Source organism: Chelonia mydas, chromosome 2 (genome assembly GCF_015237465.2).
Source record: "Chelonia mydas isolate rCheMyd1 chromosome 2, rCheMyd1.pri.v2, whole genome shotgun sequence".
In the NCBI taxonomy this organism is placed as follows: domain Eukaryota; kingdom Metazoa; phylum Chordata; order Testudines; family Cheloniidae; genus Chelonia; species Chelonia mydas.
In genome coordinates, this window is record NC_057850.1 from 83,015,239 (window position 1) to 83,036,988 (window position 21,750).

Sequence of the window (21,750 nt, forward strand, 5' to 3'; positions counted from 1 at the left end):
CCACCAGAGGACAGGGCTGGGGGGGGCGGGGCGGAGCTGGGGGCAGTACAGCCGCCAGAGGAGCTGCCAACATTCTGCTCCTTTCCCTGCTGCCCCCTCCCCCCTGTGGGGAAAGGAGCAGAACCCCCAGCCCCGCACCCCCAGCTCTGTCCACCAGTGGGGCTGCTGCTGTACAGAGGGAGACGCAGCTCTGTGGAAAGACGGGGGTGGGGCTGGGTGTTCTGCTCCTTTCCCCACAGGGAGGGGCAGCGGGGAAAGGAGCAGAACAACGGTAGCTCCTCTGGCGGGTGTACCGCCCCCAGCTCTGCGCCGCCACCGCCCCACCCCTCGCCCCGCCCTGTTCTCTGGCATGGCTGCTGCTGTAGTATGAGGACAGAGGATGGAGCTGCAGCTCCGTGGAAGGGCAGGGGGTAGGGCTGGGGGTTCTGCTCCTTTCCCCGCTGCGGTTCCTGGGAGAACTGGGCTGGGGGCAGGGTGGGGAGGAGTCACATGGATGGTCACTTGGGGAGGTCACATGCCCCCCTTAGCTAGTGTCGTGTCCCCCCCACACACACACCCCGTACCAGCAAGAAATGGATTTTACTTGCACCACTGAGTATAACACACACAAAAAAGGAGTACTTGTGGCACCTTAGAGACTAACAAATTTCACTTCATCGGATGCATGAGCTGTAGCTCACGAAAGCTTATGCTCAAACAAATTTGTTAGTCTCTAAGGTGCCAAAAGTACTCCTGTTCTTTTTGCGAATACAGACTAACACGGCTGCTACTCTGAAACCTGAGCATAACAGAGTCTAATGAATCCAGTTTGGATAAAATAAGAACTGATGCAAGCATAACTTCATAAGAACGGCCATACTGAGTCAGACCGATGGTCCATCTAACCCAGTATCCTGTCTTCTGACAGTGGTGGGTGCTGGCTGCTTCAGAGGGAATGAACAGAACAGGGCAATTATCCCATCAGCCAGTCCCCACTTCTGGCAGTGAGAGTCTTAAGGACACCCAGAGCATGGGGATGCATCCCTGACTATCTTGGATAATAACCATTGATGGACCTATCTTCCATGAATTTAGCTCAAAATTCAAAGGCATATTTTTTGCCCAAGATAGGCTTAAGCTACACAATTAAAATCTAGATTTGTATTTAGAATCCAGTGTCATTCATCAGCCCGTTATAAAAATGGGGGATATTTAAAAATTTCTGATCTAGATCCATATTTGGGTTTGGATTTGGGGGTTAGAATGGCTTTTGAAAGCTGTTGGTAACTGATGTAAAATAAAACAGCCTGGAAGCTGTGATAAAATATATGTCTTAAAATAAAAATGAAATCTATTGACTCATATGAAAACTTCAGAATAACTGGAAACGTATTAAGGTTATGCTTCTGTAAGAAAATTGTTAAATGCATTAGGCCAAATTTATTATCTCTGGTGTAACTCTATTGACCTGAGTGTAGAATTCATCCCTGGTGTAACTCCACTGATATCAGAAGAGTTTCACCAAGGATGAATTTGGCCTAACAGATCAAATTCTCCTCTCAAGCACACTGGTGACTTTAATGAGTTTGAACTGATATAATTGAGAGTAGATGTTTTCTGCTATGACTTGATGATCATTTCTTCTATTGCTAACTGGAGTACTAATCTTGCTTTAATACTACCCTAGCTGCTTTTATTATCACTGAGGTTCCTGAGGCCAGGAAATCTAGCACATTCCACTAATCTAATTGTTTAGACAGTGTTTTATTATATTATTTCAATGCCAATTATGACATGCTCTTCTTACACCTGACAAAAACTTCATGTTGTTTCTGCTTTGAAAATACCAAACTTCTCAACCAATTTACAGTGTGACAAGTTGAACAGTAATATGAACTGTGCCTATAATGTAAAAACACAGCCATTGCACCTAAGAAGAGCTATCTAGTTACCTATGTTCTTCTTATAGTGGGCCAGTCACCACAGTACTTCCAGCAAGAGGACTAAATTTCTTCCACCTCCCCAGAACTAACTGAAAGCAGTAAGTATGGAAAATATATTAACATTACAGTGCCTTCTCCTGTTGAAGTCAATGGGAGTGTTGACACGGATCTAAGGGGGACAGGTTCGGCAAACAGTTTTCCCCACCATTGCCCCCCAAATATGGCTGTGTTTTGCCCTACCCGTGACTGTAGGCTTCAGATCCAAGACTGTAGGCTGCAGACCTCTTACTGAGGGATTCTGATCCAAGACTGTAGGCTGCAGACCTCCTACTGTGAGCTGCAGATTCATGATCATAGGCTGCAGACATTCTATTGAGGGATTCTGATCCAAGACTGTAGGCTGCAGACCTCCTACTGTGAGCTGCAGATTCATGATCATAGGCTGCAGATCCATGACTGTAGGCTGCAGACTCGTGACCATAGGCTGCTGATCCGTGACTGTAGGCTGCAGACTCGTGACCATAGGCTGCTGCAGACCCATGGCGGTAGGCTGCAGATCCATGAGCATAGGCTGTAGACCCATGACTGTACACAGCCGATTTACGCTTCTCCTCTTTTTGGTACTGGCTCAGAGTGGATTCCAGCTCTTTGTGGCGGTACGCACGGTCATAGTGTTGGTGATGTTTCTGGTAGAAAGGTAAAGCCATCATGGTGCCTCCTAACTCACTGTCCACTGCACTTTTCTGCCTGGAAATGCTAAGGTGTGCAACGTCTGAAAAAGAATAGATTAAACAGATGAAAACTCAAATCAGGGAAACCTCTGAATTAACAAATAATATAAAACCTAAAACTTTTCCTTAAGTCAAATCAATACACTTAGGATAATCTTCATACAATTTTCTTAGGGTTCAGGAAACTCACAAGTCATTCATAGGGTTCAGAAATCCTGTTCTGGAGTCAACCAAGTACTCCCCAGAACTAAATCAAACTATGAAAAAAGAATAGAGTTTCAATGTTGCTATGCTCACTGATACAATTAGCCAAAGTGTCACAGCTACATTGTCCTGATAACAAAACTGATAATTTCAATGGCAAAGTCAACAGCATTGTAGAGTATTCTTTCAAAAGTTCTCAACTGTCATTAAATATCTGAGTGAAAACCTGTCCCACTAAAGTCAATAACAGTGTTGCTATTGATTTCACTGGGGCCAGAATTTCACTCCCATTTTCATTTTTACCTTCAAAATGTAGCACTGGGGAGACACCTGCCTATTGTCCTCTTTGATGAAAACTGATGGAAACAAATCACTTAGCTTCTCTCCAATGTCCTTATTTTTCTTGACTGCTCTTTTTACCCCTGGAAATCTAGTGATCCCACTAACTCTTTTGCAGGATCCCCACTTCTAATATACCTTAAAAGTTTTTTTATTCATTTTTATGTCTTTGGCAATTTGCTCTTCATAGTTCCTCTTAACCTTCCTAATTTCATCAGACATTTTTACAGTTATAGTTTATCTTCTGTTATGGGTCTCTGAGGTATCAAAAGAAGAGGTGTTAGAACCAAAATGATCATTTAAATTGCAATTATATTGCAGCACTGTGGAATATTCATTGAAGAGTTCTCAACTATCATTAAAAAAATAAACTGCTATATCAAAGGGCTGGAGGGTAGCCAATATTGTACTTATCTTTTAAAAAGGTACTATATGTGATCCTGTAAATGATAGACCAAAGAGCTAGCCAGTACAAGGTAAACTGGACACCAGGTAACCAAAAAATGAAGGACAGAGTTATTAAATAGCTAGATGAGTATGATAGACTAGGAACAAACCAGATGGTTTTTGTAAAGGAAAATCATGCCTCTCTAATCTGTTAGAATTCCATGAAGGACCCAATGCGTTATAGTAGTGTATAAAAGAAAACCAGTAGCTATATTTTATTTGGACTTTCAAAAAATATTTGATGAAGTCCTTCATAAGAGGCAATTAAATAATTAGTTATGGGGTGAGAGATTAACTTCTGTCTTGAAGTTGGAACTTGTTATAAGAAAGAAAATAAAGACTAGGAATAAACTCAATTTTCAACAAGGAGGAGGTTGATATGTGCAAACCAGGGGTTCTCAAACTTCATTGCACCACAACCCCCTTCTGACAACAAAAATTACTGCATGACCCCAGGATGGGGGACCAAAACCTGAACTCACCTGAGCCCCACCATCTTGGGGTCAAAGCCCAAGCCTCACCACTCCAGGCTGGGGAGGTCAAAACCCAAGCCCAAGGGCTTCAATCCCAGGCAGCAGGGCCTGTAACCTGAGCCCCATAACCTGAGCTGAAGCCCTTGGGTTTTGGCTCTGGCCCCTGGCAGTGGGGCTCAGGCTTTGGCTTTAGCCCCCTGCCCCAGCAAGTCTAACGTCAACCCTGGTGACCCCATTAAAATGGGGTCACGACCCTCTTTGAGAACCACTGGTGTAAACTATATGTCTTCTTATTCATATAGCACTAATCACTGTAGTATAAGTCCTATTCTTTTCTTCTTCTACACCTTCATCATCTTCATTCACCCACACAAAGATAGGGATAGGGCTTGGCAGCCAGAGTGAATCCATAATCCACAGAAGACAGGCTAGTCCAAAGAGATAAGTCTTGCTCTAACATTAAAAAGAAGCAAGATGCTCTGATTTCCTGTCATAGAGAGTGCTACAGCTGATCCCCATTCATCTTCACCAGCTTTGTCTCCAGCACTGGCAAGCTTCTTTCTGGATACTAGCAGTTGCATTGTTCCTGTTGCTTATGGTACACCCTCATCTTGAATATTTCAGCACTGAGTTCTGGTGAACCCATCTCAAAAAGGATATGAAACAAAACGAGAAGGTCCAGAGCAGGAGAATTAAAATGATTAGAGGATTAGACAGACTTCCTTAGGAGGAGAGATTAAAAAGACTAGAACTGTTTAATTTAGAGAACAAGACAAAATAAGAGGAGATATGATGGAAGAGTATAAAATACTGCATAAAATGCATAGGAGAGAGAAGTTAAATCAGGCATTCCTATGTACATTCTCAGAATATAAGACCAAGAGAACAGTTAGTGAATTTAAAGTCAGCATATTTAACATTTTTAAAAGAAAACACTTTTTTCTGCAATACTTAATTAACTTATGAATCTCACTGCAACAAGAAATCACTGTAGCAAAGAGCTCAGTAGGATTCTTAGAAAGATTATACATTTATACAAATATGCATAGTTACTAACTAGTATACAAACTTACATGAGATATCAAACCTCATGGTGCAGGACATAAGCCAACTTCTAATTGCCTGACATTAGCTAGAAACGAATGTTAGTCATGTTATTGCATATTTGTCCATTATAAGGGTTTTACACTTTGCTCTGAGAATCTGGTAATGACCACTGGTAGGAACAGGTTACCGTACAAGAGGAACCATTAGTCTGATCTGATATGGCAATTCCTATGTTCCTTTGAAACCCCACAAGAAAATCTGGGACCCTTGTAAGGATTTTATCGCTGCATCCTGTCCCCATTGAAATCAATGGGAGTGTTGTCTTTGGCTTCAGTGGGGTAGGATTGAGTCCTATGTCTTAATTTTTATAAAGTACAAAAGTACAGTACATCCTGACGGTACCCAGCTATGTGTGAGGGTAGCATTTTCCCTTTGGAATTTGTATATGCTTTTGTTACTGCAGAACCTAGCCTAGACATGGGTGGCCAATGGTCCATGTCATAGGTACCCACAGGTACAGCTTTAGGGTCCATATATTCTGTACTTATTTGTACAATATACATATACTACAGAAAAATTTTATTTGTAACCTATCCATTGAGCAAGGGGCAAGTATGAATAGTTTGTGCTTTTAAAAAATCTACTCAAAATCATTTTTAAAAAAATATTGAAATAGAAAAACGAAAATGTTGACAGAGGAAAAAATATCAGATTTTCCTCTGAGCTTAGTCAGTGTCACTTCATCTGCTTCAGAATTCACCATATATCCCATACAATTAGAAAATATTTAGAAGATTATTTACACTTTCTCTCATTCAAGAGTCACAACAAAAGTCTCCTGTATCTCTAATAACTCATGCATCATTTGAAAAGTCCTATAGCTATCTGTTCGGATAGCTGAGCTTATAATAACTGAGTCCCTGTCCTGATTGGCTTTGTCTCTGCAGCTACACTTTCAGATTTCTCCAACCTGTTACCACGTCTCCCTCAACTAACTGCAGAGCTCAGAAAATTAAAGGGAGCTACCATCAATCCAGTGTACAGATTCAAAATAAAGAGAGCTTACAAGTTAGAAAAAATTCCTGTCTAAATGGAACACTTACCGGTAGCCAAATGAACAATGACAAATATAAAAGTCCTGAAGTGGATGAATGATAGAGAGAAAAATCCGGCAAAGTTGAATCCAGCAAAGAGGTGTCAAGACCAGGGCTAAGAACTGGACTCCAAGGTCCAGAACAAAAATAATGCCTGTAGTCAGTGGAATGTCAGAGCCACAGTCCAGACCTTTTATGGCCAGGAAGGCTGATAAATATAGAAGCAAACAGGGAGAGAGACAGAGACAGATACAGGGAGCTATCTCTATGCAAACACATGATGACAGTAGCTTCAAGCTAAGAGTTCTCTCTTTTAAGTATCCTCACTAATGCAATTAGATTTAGAAAAAGGAAGAGAATGTTCTGTAGCATGATTCAAAAGTAGAAAAGAGAAGTCTCCATACTTGCAGAAGCCAGTGTACAGTAACCTGAATTTTATATGGACTTCTTGGATTTTTTTTATGTCCAAACTACACTACATGATTTTAATTAACATAGCTATACATGTTATGTACAGAACAGATTCTAACTAAATGAAAGAGAATTCAGAGAGGTAATTAATGGCTAATGTCCATAAGGTCAAGCAGTGAGTTTCAGTTAAACAGAAAACATATTTCTCTGGTCTGTTGACAAGCTGCCACATTTTTTATATTCATATTTAAGATAAGATTCTAAATTAAGGACATAACCTCATGCCAGCCATTTAACTAAACACCATAATTCTAAGAGCCAAGATTTTTTCTAAATTAATAAGAGTATTATCTCTACTAAGCTATGGTAAGGGAAAACTTCCTTTCTCTTTAGTCTAGAGATAATTAAATGAGGTTTTCTTCTTCCTTCATTTAAGTCACAAAAACTTGACACAGACATTATATGCAATTAATATGGCTGAATATAACAACAGATGAATCTCTGTAACTTGGAAATATCTGTGTATAATATGTTGAATGTATGGTGACTTTACAGCAAACAAGTATTTTCTCTAGCACCGTGCATTTTATTTAAGATACAATCTATTAGATTATTTTATTTTGTGCATGTAGATTTATATACATACAGGCCCTAACTCATAGGTCCACTATGATGGTTTTGAATCATCCAAACAGTGCAAAACAGTTGAAAAGTCTGCTGAAAACTCCCTCCTTAGGAGACCTCTTTCCTAGGTGAAATTCCTGGGTGGTGTAGATTAGATCCAGCAAAGTGGCTTTTTGTCACCTGCTCCCCAGCAAAGAGGACATGGCCAGTAAAAAGGAGCACTGCTGAGTCATCCCTCTTCCGTAGCTATATTTGGCCACTGGAATTACCCCTTGGAGCTGTTAGCAGCTGGGCTTCAGGGATTGGTCCAACCCTCCGTTGGCTCCAGGACTGCGGGAATGCAAAGTTGATGCTGTAAAGTCACCTTTTCTCCTGATCCGCAGTCCTGTGCCTCCCCAGCTGCAAATAGGCCAGAAAAGCTGGGCCATAATATATGTTAATTTAGATAAGGTAGGAAATTGAGTGTCAGGACTTCTGGGGTCTGCTTTTGATTCCCAAATTTGGTTCCTCAGTTTAACCATCTGTAAAATAGGTACAATACTAGGTAGAAATATTTTATGAGGCTTAGTTAGGGCTTGTTGACATATGAAGTTGTTCCCATTTAATTTCACATGCGGACACACTTATTCCAGAGTAAGAGTGCCTTGTTCCCATTAGCCAAAATCACTTTCAAAGCTCAATGGGAACAGAATAACAGTGTTTACACATGGAGCTATTCAGGAACAGCCATTGCACTTTACATTCACACCCTTCCTTAATTAGAAACACTTTCAAGTGCAGACTAGATCTTATGTGCAAAGCACACTGGAATCTTTCAATGAAAGACAGTAAAGAAGTGCAAAATATTAATAGTATTTATTAATTTACTTTTATTATACCGTAAATTGCCTATATGACAGATCAGATATTAAAATCTGCAAAAGATTATATTACTATTATTTATTATTACAAAATGCCACTACCATGCATGGTGCTTTATAGATATATAAGGAAAGAGGATCCCTGTCGTGAATGGCTTACGTTGTAAATAAGATACGGTGACAAAGTTCCTGCTCTACCTTGATGGGTCTTGCGCTTATTGGCGGATTTGCTCGCCTTGGAGCTTCACGGCAGCCCTCAGCTTGGCCGTTTTTCTGAATTCACAGTCCAGGTTGACTCCTCCTGTGTCTGACCAGGAGTTGGGAGGATTTGGGGGGAACCCGGGCCTGCCCTCTACTCTGGGTTCCAGCCCAGGGACCTGTGGAATGCAGCTGTCTAGAGTGCCTTCTGGAACAGCTGTGTGACAGCTACAACTCCCTGGGCTACTTCCCCATGGCCTCCTCCCAACACCTTCTTTATCCTCACCACAGGACCTTCCTCCTGGTGTCTGATAATGCTTGTCTGATAAACACCTCAGTCCTCCAACAGTCCGCGTTCTCACTCTCAGCTTCTAGTGCCTCTTGCTCCCAGCTCCTCACATGCACACCACAAACTGAAGTGAGCTCCTTTTTAAAACCCAGGTGCCCTGATTAGCCTTCCTTAATTGATTCTAGCAGCTTATTGATTGGCTGCAGGTGTTCTAATCAGCCTGTCTTAATTGTCTCTAGAAGGTTCCTGATTGTTCTGGAACCTTCCCCAGGGAAAAGGGACCTACTTAGCCTGGGGCTAATATATCTGCCTTCTATTACCCTCCTGTAGCCATCTGGCCTGACCCTGTCACAGCATGCATTTCAATATTCACATTGTATAGATCAAGAAGTTCACAGTGCACCAACAAAAGGGTTCTGGGAAAAAAAAAAAAACCTTCCCCAGGGAAAAGGGACCTACTTAGCCTGGGGCTAATATATCTGCCTTCTATTACGCTCCTATAGCCATTTGGCCTGACCCTGTCACAATACATACAGGGTATTAAGAGTAAATTCCTCTGGGTTCCTTCATTATACCTGGCAGTTAAATTTAGACCTTTCAGGGGTATATAATCTGTTTCAGGCTATACGAAGGGATGCTATTCAGGTGCTAATTTCAAACCATTTAACTTCCATCTAGACATCTAAATACACAGTGCAAATCACAGAGCATTTAAGGTATAAAAACTCCTGTGACAGTGTGTCAACATGTATTTAGTTACCTAGACATTGGGAGATCATAATCATTGGAATTTTAACTCAGTCTCCTGCTAATTAGAATTACAAAGTGCCAGACAACAACACAATTTTCTGAATGGGAAAACTCGAAACCACATTTAGAGTGTGATTTGGCATAAAAAGCTTCCCAGGCTACTAGCTCATGACAGATCCACAGGCCTTCTACTCTGCAGTTGTGGATACTAATTTTTACATTGTAGAGTAGTGGATTTCAACCTTTTTTCATTTGCAGACCCCTAAAAAATTTTGAATGGAGGTGTGGACCTCTGTGAAAACCATAGGTTGAAAATTGCTGTTGTAGAGGCAATCTTCTCTTCTTTTGCTGGATGTGGAATGCCTCATAAGGTATTCTGCACTCCCATTTCCCTGTGGTAGAGTCCCAGATTCCACTCATGACAATTACCATATAATGCCAGGCTCTTGAGAGTGTTGTCAGGGACCTCACTGAGCAAGATCAAGTGGTCGCTACATAGGCAAATGCAGGGGCAGGTTCTACCTCATAACCACACAGCAGAAGAATAAAGGGATTACTGCCCAAATTTGCTGTTGGTCTTTTGCCAGCCATTTGCCTTTATACCAACTATTGAGAGGGAGGTAATGGCAAATTGCATAATGGTTCTTCTCTCTGAGCTCCTCAAAAGACCTATCATTCAGAAAAGAGCAGTAGTGAGCTTATGCAATGACTAAGCCAATAGTCTGGTAGCTTTTAACTGATTTTTCAATCAGACAGCAGTCCAAGGACATTTTGCCTAACAATTTCTGGTCACAGTACATGGCTTAACCTGCCATATATATTGCTTCTGACTTCTTGTTGTCACGGCAAGTTTGTCACGCATACTCAAAGCACCGGCAGAGGTCACTAAAACTTTCAGGTGTTGTTACTGCACACCCAAAGGTAGCAGTCTTACTGCCTCCTAAGACATAGAAGCTTTGGACCTGATTCCCCATTGCCTTGCACCTTATGACATTTGCCCTTTTGTGTAAAGCCATGACAAAGTGGGTTTAACAACACCTCATTTTACATCAAATGCACACCCTCTTTGCACAGATGTGAATGACTACATAGAATGGAAGGCAGTTGAGAAGCAGCCCCTCTTATCTTTGTGCAGGTTTAACCAGGCTGAGCCAAGATTCCAAATGCTTGAGATACATGACAGGCTGCCGCAAGTGGTTAACACTAAACAGCACTTCAGATGTTGTGCATTACTGCTGAGTATATTAGTCACTGTATGAGGCCTGTGGCCAGCCTTTCCCCTTGGTTGAGAGGCTGGATCTTTAATTTTGGGCAGGCCTAGATCCACCTATCCCAGTATATGCAAAAGGTTCAGCTGAGTATATACATTAGAGCTGTGTTGTAAAGGAATATCTTCTTAACGGTCTTGATGACATACTTCTGCCTTATTTTCCTCTCCAGAATCATTCCTGCATTTCAAAAGTGGAATTTTTATCCAAAAATATCAACATGTCCATATTTTCAGGTGATGTGTATGTGTTTGCTTGGTAACCAAGGAGCCAATAAGAGTAAAAATTACTTCTATTTAACCACCAATGGTTGGTTATGGAAGATATCTGCAGTTAACTGATGCCAGCCTAGGCCACAACTTTTATCATACTAATATGTTAATGGGGCTTCTCTTACTGCTCCCTTTAAACAGCTGTCTACCAGTAGCAGCAGCAACAGACTTTCTCCCTGGATCAGAAGTTTCTGAAGTATCATTAATCATTTCAGAAAACCTTGTTCTGTGCAGTCAGCAACCTCTTGACAAGTGACTGCCATAGGATCAGCCGACTTCTCAGATTGAGATAGCTCAAAGCCAGAGACTAAACAACATGTCTGATGAAAAAGACTGGGAGCTGATATATTGCCACATTGGGGAAATTAATGTACTCTCTCTATTTCATAGCCTTTGGAAGCAGCTGAGTTACTCTGAAGCCTGAATTAAGCAATTTGGCCTGGATATTATCCCATGGTATTCATCTTCTGTCAAATCATTCATCATTGTACAATTTAGCTATCATTGCCTCAGGTACTGACACTGCTCTTGGCCTCTCTCTCCAATTCGTGTCACCAAAAATCTTGTTGGTTGCACTCTTTCATGACACAAAAACCAGACCGTAGCTATCATCTGGCACCAATTCAAGCCACTGCAACCTAGTAAAGCAGATGTGGCTGACTGATACAATTCCACTACACAGCATGTAATCACAACTTACATTTATATTGCACTTTCAGTCAAAAAGACCTCAAATCATGTTATGGATCACTTTTGTAGCACCAAAGCGCAGCTACTTCTGGAGTGCAGTGGAGTGGTAGCCACTTACTAGTTCCAACAATATGTAATATTTTAGGGCAGAAATTAAAAAAGAATAAATTATTAATTTTAACCACTGCACCTTCTGTGACATGGTTTCTGGTATAATCATTCATTCATTCCTCACTGTTACTCCAGAATATACTAAGTGTGTAAAACTTAAAGTTCTACTGTTTCCGCCCCTCCCTCCATTTAATGAAATAATTTATTGTTTGTTCTTATCACAGGAGGCTTGGCAGTCAAAAACAAGTAAATTATGCAGTTATATACAAAAGGAGTTATGTAGAGCAGTAGGAAAGGGATATGAAGACAACACTGACCAAAGCTTCAGAGAAAATGAGCCAAGGAAACCTGGAAATCTTTGGATTGTTTTATTGAAGAAGGCCAAAAAGGGTTTTCATTAGAGATTTGAAATGTCAAGGAGTCAATGAAATACAGAGAGACTGTTTCAGAAGGGGAGGACACTTGGAAGAAGGCTCTATCACTCACTGAGGAAAGAGGGTGGGAGATGCACTGAAATCTGGTATTTGAAGAGCGTAAGGAATGCTCTTGAGAATAGGGAGGAATAAGATTGAAGAGATATGAAAGGAGGGAGCATAAGTCCACAGGGGATTCTGATGACTATGTGGGAGGCTTTGTACTAAATTCTGAAATGGACAGGAAGCCACTGGAAATTTTAGGTGATGAAGGTTTTGTGTTCCCACTTGTCAGTACAGATAGTGAGACAAATCTCTACATTTTGAACCAACTTAGGAGACAGCAAAAAAAAGAACTGAATCAGTCAAGATTAAAGGAGGCAAAGGCTTACAAGAGAAATACAGGAGGAGTCGATAGGAACATAGGAATTGCCATATTGGATCAGTCCAGTGTCCTGATTGACAGTGGACAGTACCAGATGCTTAAGAGAAAGGTGAAAGAAACCGCATAATGGACAATTATGAAATAACCTGCCCATAGAGGAACCTGCCCTAACATCTGTCATTCTTCTTTCATATGGAAACTTGAAAAGCAACACGAAAGATTGATATCCAAGTTTGTCATCCACTCTATGGCTTCTGGTGACCAGGGCCAGCTCCAAGCAGGTGCTTGGGGCGGCAATCAGAAAGGGGCGGCAGAGTTTCCGCGGCGGCAGCAATTAGGCGGCAGCTTCTCTCTCTCCTGCCATCCACGGTGGCAATTCGGCGGCGAAAGGTTTTTTCACTGCTTGGGGCGGCAAAAACGGTAGTGCCGGCCCTCCTGGTGGCATGGCATGAATCAAGGCTGCCCTTCTTGGGCAACAGTTCACTAGATGTTCATGGTTTGTACGCCTTCTCCACAACCACATGTAGGGCTGGCTTAAGACCTGAAGCATAAGGCTTTATAGTTTATGCATAGTATAGGAGGAGTGGTAGTGACCTATACTGAGATTGCCTACCACTTTCCTTTATAAAAATTATTTTTGACGAGCTCTGTGATCCCATGATTTACAGTAAGACTTTGAAATTTGGCATGGTGATAGTTCTGAGCTAAAGTAGGTGCCTTTTGTCTGTCCCCTTGAAAATCCACTTGAATTTGGCTAAATTACATATTGTCAAAAATCACCATTTCCATCTGTTTTTTCTCACTGTAGCTCGTTCCTGCTTGCTACCAAAAACTGTCAATGTTCTATTAACACCGCACATGTACCACACTCAGGGAGCCGCACAGCAGTAACCTTCTGGATGGGACACAGAAAAAATGGCTCCACCTTTTTGCCAAATATGGGAAGGAGCACAGGGTTAAGAAACAATGAATTCTAGACTCAGTCCTTCTCATGACTGGCGTTAAGAATTCTACTGATAGCCCGGAAAAACAAAAATAGTCCAACTGCAGAGGAATGATTCAAAAATATGGGACGTTGTTGTTATGAAAAAATTAATACACCAATGACATACCCAGCTAAACAGGCTGAGGACAAATACATTTGTAGATATTTGCAAATGTAACCCACTGTCTCAGTCTGCTGCAACCTATACGTCCAAATGAGTGGCTGGTTTGCATAAGATAACAGCCTTCTCCTATTGTCAGCTAAACTACTTTTAGCTCATGTGATGAGGCCTAAGATTATGTGCTGAAGGCACCTCTTTCAAACCGTGATGATGATGTGTGACAAGGGACTGTTACTATTGTACATCATAGTTTGTTTGCCTTTTTAAAAAAGGAAATTACATTCAAACTAAGTTAAAAGAATGTTAAGTTTGCCAAGCATTTAAAAATTAGGAAATGCCAGAATTAGGGTTGCATATTCAACCTTAATTCTGTCCCTTGCACTATGATACAGTCTTTAATTACATGATCACATAATATTTTTTTCACTGCACAGAAAAGGTTTTTGCTAAGGTGACCAAATTGTTCACCACCTGCTCTTAGTCTGTACTTTGCTGTGCAATTCTTAGAATATATATCTTGCTTATTTTGCATCTTCTACTTTCCCTTTTCAATCACCATTTTGTAAGCTGTTGTTGCTGGACAAGATTTGGCATAAGAACTTGCATCATGAAATTTGGCATGCAAAATCTGGCATAAAGAACAAAGCACTAAAGCACAAGTATTTTTTGCCTCATACATCAGGTTACCAATCTACATGCTGTCAGACAAGCAAACCCTATTCCTGGGGCTTATCAGCCTCAACCAAGGTCTTAAATGGCTGGGATATATCATAATTTGGCAGGTTGCTGCATGCATCAACAACCGATATACTGCCCATTTTTGCTGAGTGCACAATTTAGGCCCTATTCTGTGGACTGAGTTTCTCATCTGCCTCATTTCTACTTTAGCGCTTCAGTTATTTTTAGAGGCAGTGGGGAGGGCAGATGTAGTAGTCCACTGGCACTAAAAATCATTCTTTAAAAATCTCTGTGCTCTGTTACACTAACTATTCTGCGTCTCCTTGACTCAGACACCGGTACTGAATCTCCACAACTGGAAATTCTGTGGAGACTTTTATTTGCCTGAAATTTGACAGGAATATTCAGTGCAAATTTATGGGAACATGTAAATTGGAAAACAGAAATATTCTAACATTCCCCCAATTTTTTTCCTAGGTCATGGCTACTACTGTCTAGACATAAATCAAAGCTAACTGTGAAGGAGAGGAAGAGATTATAAGGACTTTCCTTAAGAGTAATAGCAAATATCCTCAGTAGACTCAGTAGTCATTGGAGGTTTATATGCTACTGTGCTTTTACAACAGGTGCCATTTTACATAGTACTGTGTCATAAATATAAAGCTAAGGCTAACCACCTTTAAATCCCTCCTGGCCAGAGGAAAAAACCTTTTCACCTGTAAAGGGTTAAGAACCTAAAGACAACTTCGCTGGCACCTGACCAAAATGACCAATGAGAAGACAAGATACTTTCAAAGTGGAGGGGGGGGAACAAAGGGTTCTCTCTGTCTGTGTGTCTTTTGCCAGGACCAGAGCAGGAATGCAGGACAGAACTCCTGTAAAGGGCTAATAAGTAATCTAGTTAGATATGCATTAGATTCTGTTTTGTTTAAATGGCTGATAAAATAAGTTGTGCTGAATGGAATGTATATTCCTGTTTTTGTGTCTTTGTGTAACTTAAGGTTTTGCCTAGAGGGATTCTCTATGTTTTGAATCTGATTACCCTGTAAGGTATTTACCATCCTGATTTTACAGAGCTGATTCTTTTACTTTTTCTGTAATTAAAATTCTTCTTTTAAGAACCTGATTGCTTTTTCCTTGTTCTTAAGATCCAAGGGTTTGGGTCTGTGTTCACCTATGCAAATTGGTGAGGATTTTTATCAAGCCTTCCCCAGGAAAAGGGGGGTGTGTGGGGTTTGGGAGGATTTGGGGGGGAACGATGTTTCCAAGTGGGCTCTTTCCCTGTTATATATTTGTTAGACGCTTGGTGGTGGCAGCAATAAAGTCCAAGGACAAAAGGTAAAATAGTTTGTACCTTGGGGAAGTTTTAACCTAAGCTGGTAAAAATAAGCTTAGGGGATTTTTCATGCAGGTCCCCACATCTGTACCCTAGAATTCAGAGTGGAGAAGGAATCTTGACAGGGTGCACAAAGGTGGCTTTCAGTCAACTCTGCACTCCCCCAATCCAGAACTTCTCCAACTCCAGTTCATGCTTCCTCTCTTTTTTCCCTTGCCTCCATAGCTCTCCTGTGAGCAGCCTCTTTGGCTGTTTCTGCCTTGGGCTCTGTCATGTTTGCCTCTCCGTTTTTAACTAACTTTGCACCTGAAAGTTAAAAAAAAAAACTTGGCTTGTAAAATTTTGCTGTGCTGTTACCGGATACCTATGTTCTCTGATAGTGATAGTCAGCCTACAGAAAAAATCCTAAAAAACCCCCAAAAAACTAATACCTTTGTCTCCAGGCAAATAGACAGAAAACCCCTCTAGTTGCTCTTAGGTAAAAAAACAACTTCAGGTCTGTGAAGACTTGTGAATTTCACTCAGGAGGTTAACTACCCTGCCTTTAGGTAGAGAACTCCAGCTCACAAAAGACAATTCCCTTTTGTCTCTGCTCTGGCCCCCAAGCAGAGACAAAAAAACCCCTCTAACTGCTTTCAACTTAAAACCTGCTTTCCAGCAGCCCAAAGGAAAAAAAAAATTCCTTTTAAAAAATCTGTGCTTCTGGTTCAAAAAATTTCAAATTGATCTCAAAATGATTTCAAGTTAATCCCACCGCTCTGCCACCATGTCAAGGTTCCTTCCCCACTCTGAACTCTAGGGTACAGATGTGGGGACCTGCATGAAAAACCCCCTAAACTTATTTTTACCAGCTTAGGTTAAAACTTCCCCAAGGTACAAACTATTTTACCTTTTGCCCTTGGACTTTATTGCTGCCACCACCAAGCGTCTAACAAATATATAACAGGGAAAGAGCCCGCTTGGAAATGTCTTTCCCCCCCCCAAATCCTCCCAAACCCTACACTCCTCCCCTTTCCTGGGGAAGGCTTGATAAAAATCCTCACCAATTTGCATAGGTGAACACAGACCCAAACCCTTGGATCTTAAGAACAAGGAAAAAGCAATCAGGTTCTTAAAAGAAGAAGAATTTTAATTACAGAAAAAGTAAAAGAATCAGCTCTGTAAAATCAGGATGGTAAATACCTTACAGGGTAATCAGATTCAAAACATAGAGAATCCCTCTAGGCAAAACCTTAAGTTACAAAAAGACAAAAAAACAGGAATATACATTCCATTCAGCACAACTTATTTTATCAGCCATTTAAACAAAACAGAATCTAACGCATATCTAACTAGATTGCTTATTAACTCTTTACAGGAGTTCTGACCTGCATTCCTGCTCTGGTCCGGGAAAAAACAGACAGAGAGAACCCTTTGTTTTCCCTCCCCCCTCCAGCTTTGAAAGTATCTTGTCTACTGTACTTTTACAAGAGGTGCCATTTTATATAGTACTGTCTCTCCCATCTGCCACTTTGTTTTGTATTAAGTGGTTATTTTATTCAGTTCTTTATTTCTTTTTGGCTTTTGTTTTCTGCTCGGTTCTCATTTACTATATATCATAGACTCTATCTAGACCTTTCACTGTAGTAAAATCAGGGCTATCTATCCCTGATCTAGCTTGTCCTTCTCTGGGCATATTTAATTTCCATTTGTGTTTCATGTTATATCCCTTTTCATTTGGAAAGTTAGTTCAGGAGTTTCACTGATTTATCACTCACTTTATTTTCCCCATTTTATGAATGTGTAGTTGAAAAACTAGAAAGATTGAACTATGAACAATTATTTTTATCATATTGGAAACTAGTCAGGAAGATTAAAATACTTATGTGAGCATAAATTAAAATATAAGTATTCTTTTAAGCAAATGACTTTTGTTCTTAAAGAGATCAGCCTGGTAGTGAAAGAAAATAAAGATTTGATTTGGAGTCTGGACAAAAGCTCAGTGACTGACTTCCAGCATCATGGAAAAGAAGAGCTTGCAAGAGGAAAAATTGACTCTGTCATGACTGAATTCTGCTCCCAGAGGCACTGCAGATTCTAAAGCACCAAATAAACATGATTCAGAGGAACTATGCTGGTATCTAGTGATGATAATCAGTTGTCCACTGTTACTGTTAGACCAATACAAAAAAGTTCTAACCAGAAAAAAATTTAATCACATTTTCTAGGTTCATTTCCAGTTTTTGCTTGTTTCTATAAAAGTCAATTCACTTAATTTCTGCTGGCAAAACAGTAAACACCACTATTTAATTGGCAAAATGTCTCTCTTCAGCACGGCTCTCACCATCAAAGTGAGAGAATTTGGGCAGTTTGCCCAGTCTATCCCTATGTTATTCCAATGTATTCATTTGCTGCCATAGATAGGACTCTGTTTGGTTCATATTTCTTTTACAAAGATTTTACTTTATTATTCTGTGCTTTTTAGGGGTGGGGAGGAGGTCAGGTGTAATAGTCCACCCTCTTTCTGTCTTTCATATTTTGCTGTTCACAGTATCAAAACAGTGCTTGATTGCTTGGAGCTCTTTCTAAATTTTCCATACCCCACAGGGAATTACTATTTCAAATGATGCACCACTAGCAAAATATCTAAATCCAATGCCACTTCACTTGTGGTTTTCAATCAAACTTGTCCCTTATGAAGCAGAAGAGTATACAGCAGTATAACCCAAGTATTTTGAGCTACCATAATTACCCATAACCTACAGGTCTGAACTGAAATAAAAAATGGTTGTTACCTGTGTTGGATTTTATTTGTACATTTCAAGAAATAGGAAGTTTGGAGTAATACTTCAATTATAAAGAAAGTTATCACAGACTGAAAATATAGGGAAATAAATGTCTTGCACAAAGAAAGACTGGATCTGTATGCTCTGTGCAAGATTTATCAATTGCTATTTCAGAAGTTGCTTATTGTTGAATTTTCATTTAGTCAATATAGGTCAAATCCTCCATTGTTTATTAAGGCAAAACTCCCTCTGAAATCAATGGGAATTTTGCTTGAATAAAGACTGCAGAAATTGGCACTAGGTGTTTAGGATGATGGGATGCCAATGCTAGACAATCAGAAGACAAGATGCCTGTTAATTTACTGATAGAGATTTTTTTTGCCATTATTTCTGTCTTCCTAGCCTTACATTTGCTTTAATATGCATATTATTTTCCAAACCTTAAAGAACCAAAAGCATACTTTAAATTCATTATACAGTAACTAAAAATTGTTCTTCCTGCTAAAATGCAATGATATATACATTTGTAGAGCAACCTTAATATACAGTTTCACAATATGCTTTCCATATAGGCAACATTGCCACCCCATAATGTTCAAAAATCTTAAGTCTGGCCTATTATTAGGTTTGTCTAAAAGAGTGGCTTTCAACCTTTTTTCATTTGCGGGCTCCTAAAATATTTTGAATGGAGGTACGGACCCCTCTGGAAATCTTAGACATAGTCTGTGGACCCTCAGGGCTCCGTGGACCACAGGTTGAAAACCACTGGTCTAAACTAACTATAATGTTTTCTGGTCTATCTTGTTTTTTGAATTCCCCCCAGTCCAGCCCAGTATCGGTGGGCCAATTACAGTGTCTACTTTCCCAAATGCATAGAGTAAGGAGGCTCTGGCTGCCACTGCAGGAACTCTTGCTGGCTGCCTGATGGCACAGAGCTTTTAGCTTCTTCCCAAGTCCCTAAATACTAATTAATTAATTAGGCCTGTGCCTATGTTCCCCCACCTCTCACATCAATTCTGCCCTGGAGAACCCATATCTGCCCCTCACCCCTCAGTGCACCTCCTGCACTCAGTGAGTGCTTCAATGCCCTCCCAGGTCTGGGGGCAGCTGCAGGAGGGTCCCCTTCTCAGGCCTGTGGGGGAGGGGCAGTTTTTTCCCCCTCCCCTTCCTGGCTATGGTGTTGCAGGGAGCAAGAGAGGAGGGTGAGCAGACTGATCCATTTTTCATAAAGGGCAGCAGAGAGGCTGCTCCTTCCTTCCCCCTTCCCTCCTGTGAAAATGGCATTGTCAGGGAGGTGGGGAAGGCAGCCAGTCAGAGGGAGTTTTCCCCTGGAGCAGGCTGAAAATTACTGGATGCTAGAACTTCTCTCCATGTGGGAGCCTAGCTCCAGCAGGGGCTGAAATTGCATTACTCAACACTGCAAATATTTAAACAGAGCACATATTATAGGGTTGCCACCTCTGAAATGCAGAATAAACAGCGAATGGTCACTCCCATCCCCAGCAACAAAAATGGTCCTAGTGCTGCTGACTATGGCTAATTATTACTAAAATGTTTTAAAGAACTATTTTATACCACCCTACACACACACACACACAGACACTTTACTTGTATTTTTTCATTTTATCATTTTTCTTTACTTACTTTATCCTAACACAGTCTGGACTATGGGGGCGTGAATTGTAGGGCATTCTACCACATCCCAAGTGAAAAAAACCTGGCCACGGGGCAACCTTACCATAAATACGGATTCACAGTGACAGATGGATCTTTAGCCCAGCACCCAGCCTGAGCAGTTGAACATGAAAGGAATCTTCCCCCAGGCTATGGAGCAGCTGCTATGCCCCCCCACAGCAGCCATTGCAGCTCTGAGGACCTAATAATTCCCAGAGAGGAAAGGTAATGTCACTAGGTTCAACTGCTGCCAGGGAAGATTCAATGGAGATGTTTCAGAGTAACAGCCGTGTTAGTCTGTATTCGCAAAAAGAAAAGGAGTACTTGTGGCACCTTAGAGACTAACCAATTTATTTGAGCATGAGCTTTCGTGAGCTACAGCTCACTTCATCGGATCACGAAAGCTCATGCTCAAATAAATTGGTTAGTCTCTAAGGTGCCACAAGTACTCCTTTTCTTTTTTCAATGGAGATGGTATGGTTGATAATGATCCAAAGCAGTGCGGACCGACGCGTGTTCATTTTCATCATCTGAGTCAGATGCCACCAGCAGAAGGCTGATTTTCTTTTATGGTGGTTCAGGTTCTGTAGTTTCCGCATCAGAGTTTTGCATGCTCCACACCTCATCCCTCTCAGATTTTGGAAGGCACTTCAGATTCTTAAACCTTGGGTCGAATGCCGTAGCTATCTTTAGAAATCTCACATTGGTACTTTCTTTGTGTTTTGTCAAATCTGCAGTGAAAGCGTTCCTAAAATGAACAACATATGCTGGGTCATCATCCGAGACTGCTGCAACATGAAATATATGCAGAATGCGGGTAAAACAGCAGGAAACATACAATTCTCCCCAAAGGAGTTCAGTCATAAATTTAATTAATGCATTTTTTTAACAAGTGTCGTCAGCATGGAAGCATGCCCTCTGGAATAGTTGGCAAAGCATGAAGAGGCATAAAAATGTTTAGCATATCTGGCATGTAAATATCTTGCAGTGCCGGCTACAAAAGTGCCATGCAAGTGCCTGTTCTCACTTTCAGGTGACGTAAATAAGAAGCAGGCAGCAGTATCTCCTGTAAATGTAAACAAACTTATTTCTCTTAGCAATTGGCTGAACAAGAAGTAGGACTGAGTGGACTTTTAGGCTCTGAAGTTTTACATTGTTTTGTTTTTGAGTGCGGTTATGTAACAAAAAAAATCTACATTTTGTAAATTGCACTTTCACGATAAAGAGATTGCAGTACAGTACTTATATGACGTGAATTGAAAAATACTATTTATTTTATCATTTTTACAGTGCAAATATTTGTAATAAAAAATAATAATATAAAGTGAGCACTGTACACTTTGTATTCTGCTTTGTAATTGAAATCAATATATTTGAAAATGTAGAAAAACATCCAAAAATATTTAATACATTTCAACTGGTATTCTATTGTATAACAGTGCGATTAAAACTGTGATTAATATTTTTAATCGCAATTAATTTTTTTTAGTTAATCGCGCGAGTTAACTGCGATTAATCGACAGCTCTAGTCAAAATGAAAGCCACTTCAAACACAGAACATACTAGATGGTTAGAAATTGAACAATGTTAATCTGCAAAGTGGCCCATGTTTTCAAATTATGCCTGTAATTAAAAGGTACAAGCTAAAACGAGCTAATCCATC

General features: G+C 40.6%; 1 protein-coding gene across 4 annotated transcripts in view; it reads right to left on the reverse strand.

Annotated features, from left to right (window-relative positions):
- The window catches only part of MYOM1 (myomesin 1), a 108,767-nt gene extending 102,346 nt beyond the window's left edge, over positions 1-6,421 (reverse strand). For all 4 annotated transcript variants that reach the window (XM_043538796.1, XM_037892796.2, XM_043538795.1 and 1 more), the window contains exons 1-2: positions 6,267-6,421; positions 2,163-2,694 (exon numbers count right to left, since the gene is read on the reverse strand). In XM_043538796.1, the coding sequence (XP_043394731.1) occupies positions 2,163-2,632 (470 nt within the window). In that variant the 5' untranslated portion in view covers positions 2,633-2,694; positions 6,267-6,421. The remainder of the gene's footprint in view (positions 1-2,162; positions 2,695-6,266) is intronic.
- Positions 6,422-21,750: the final 15,329 nt, after the last annotated feature.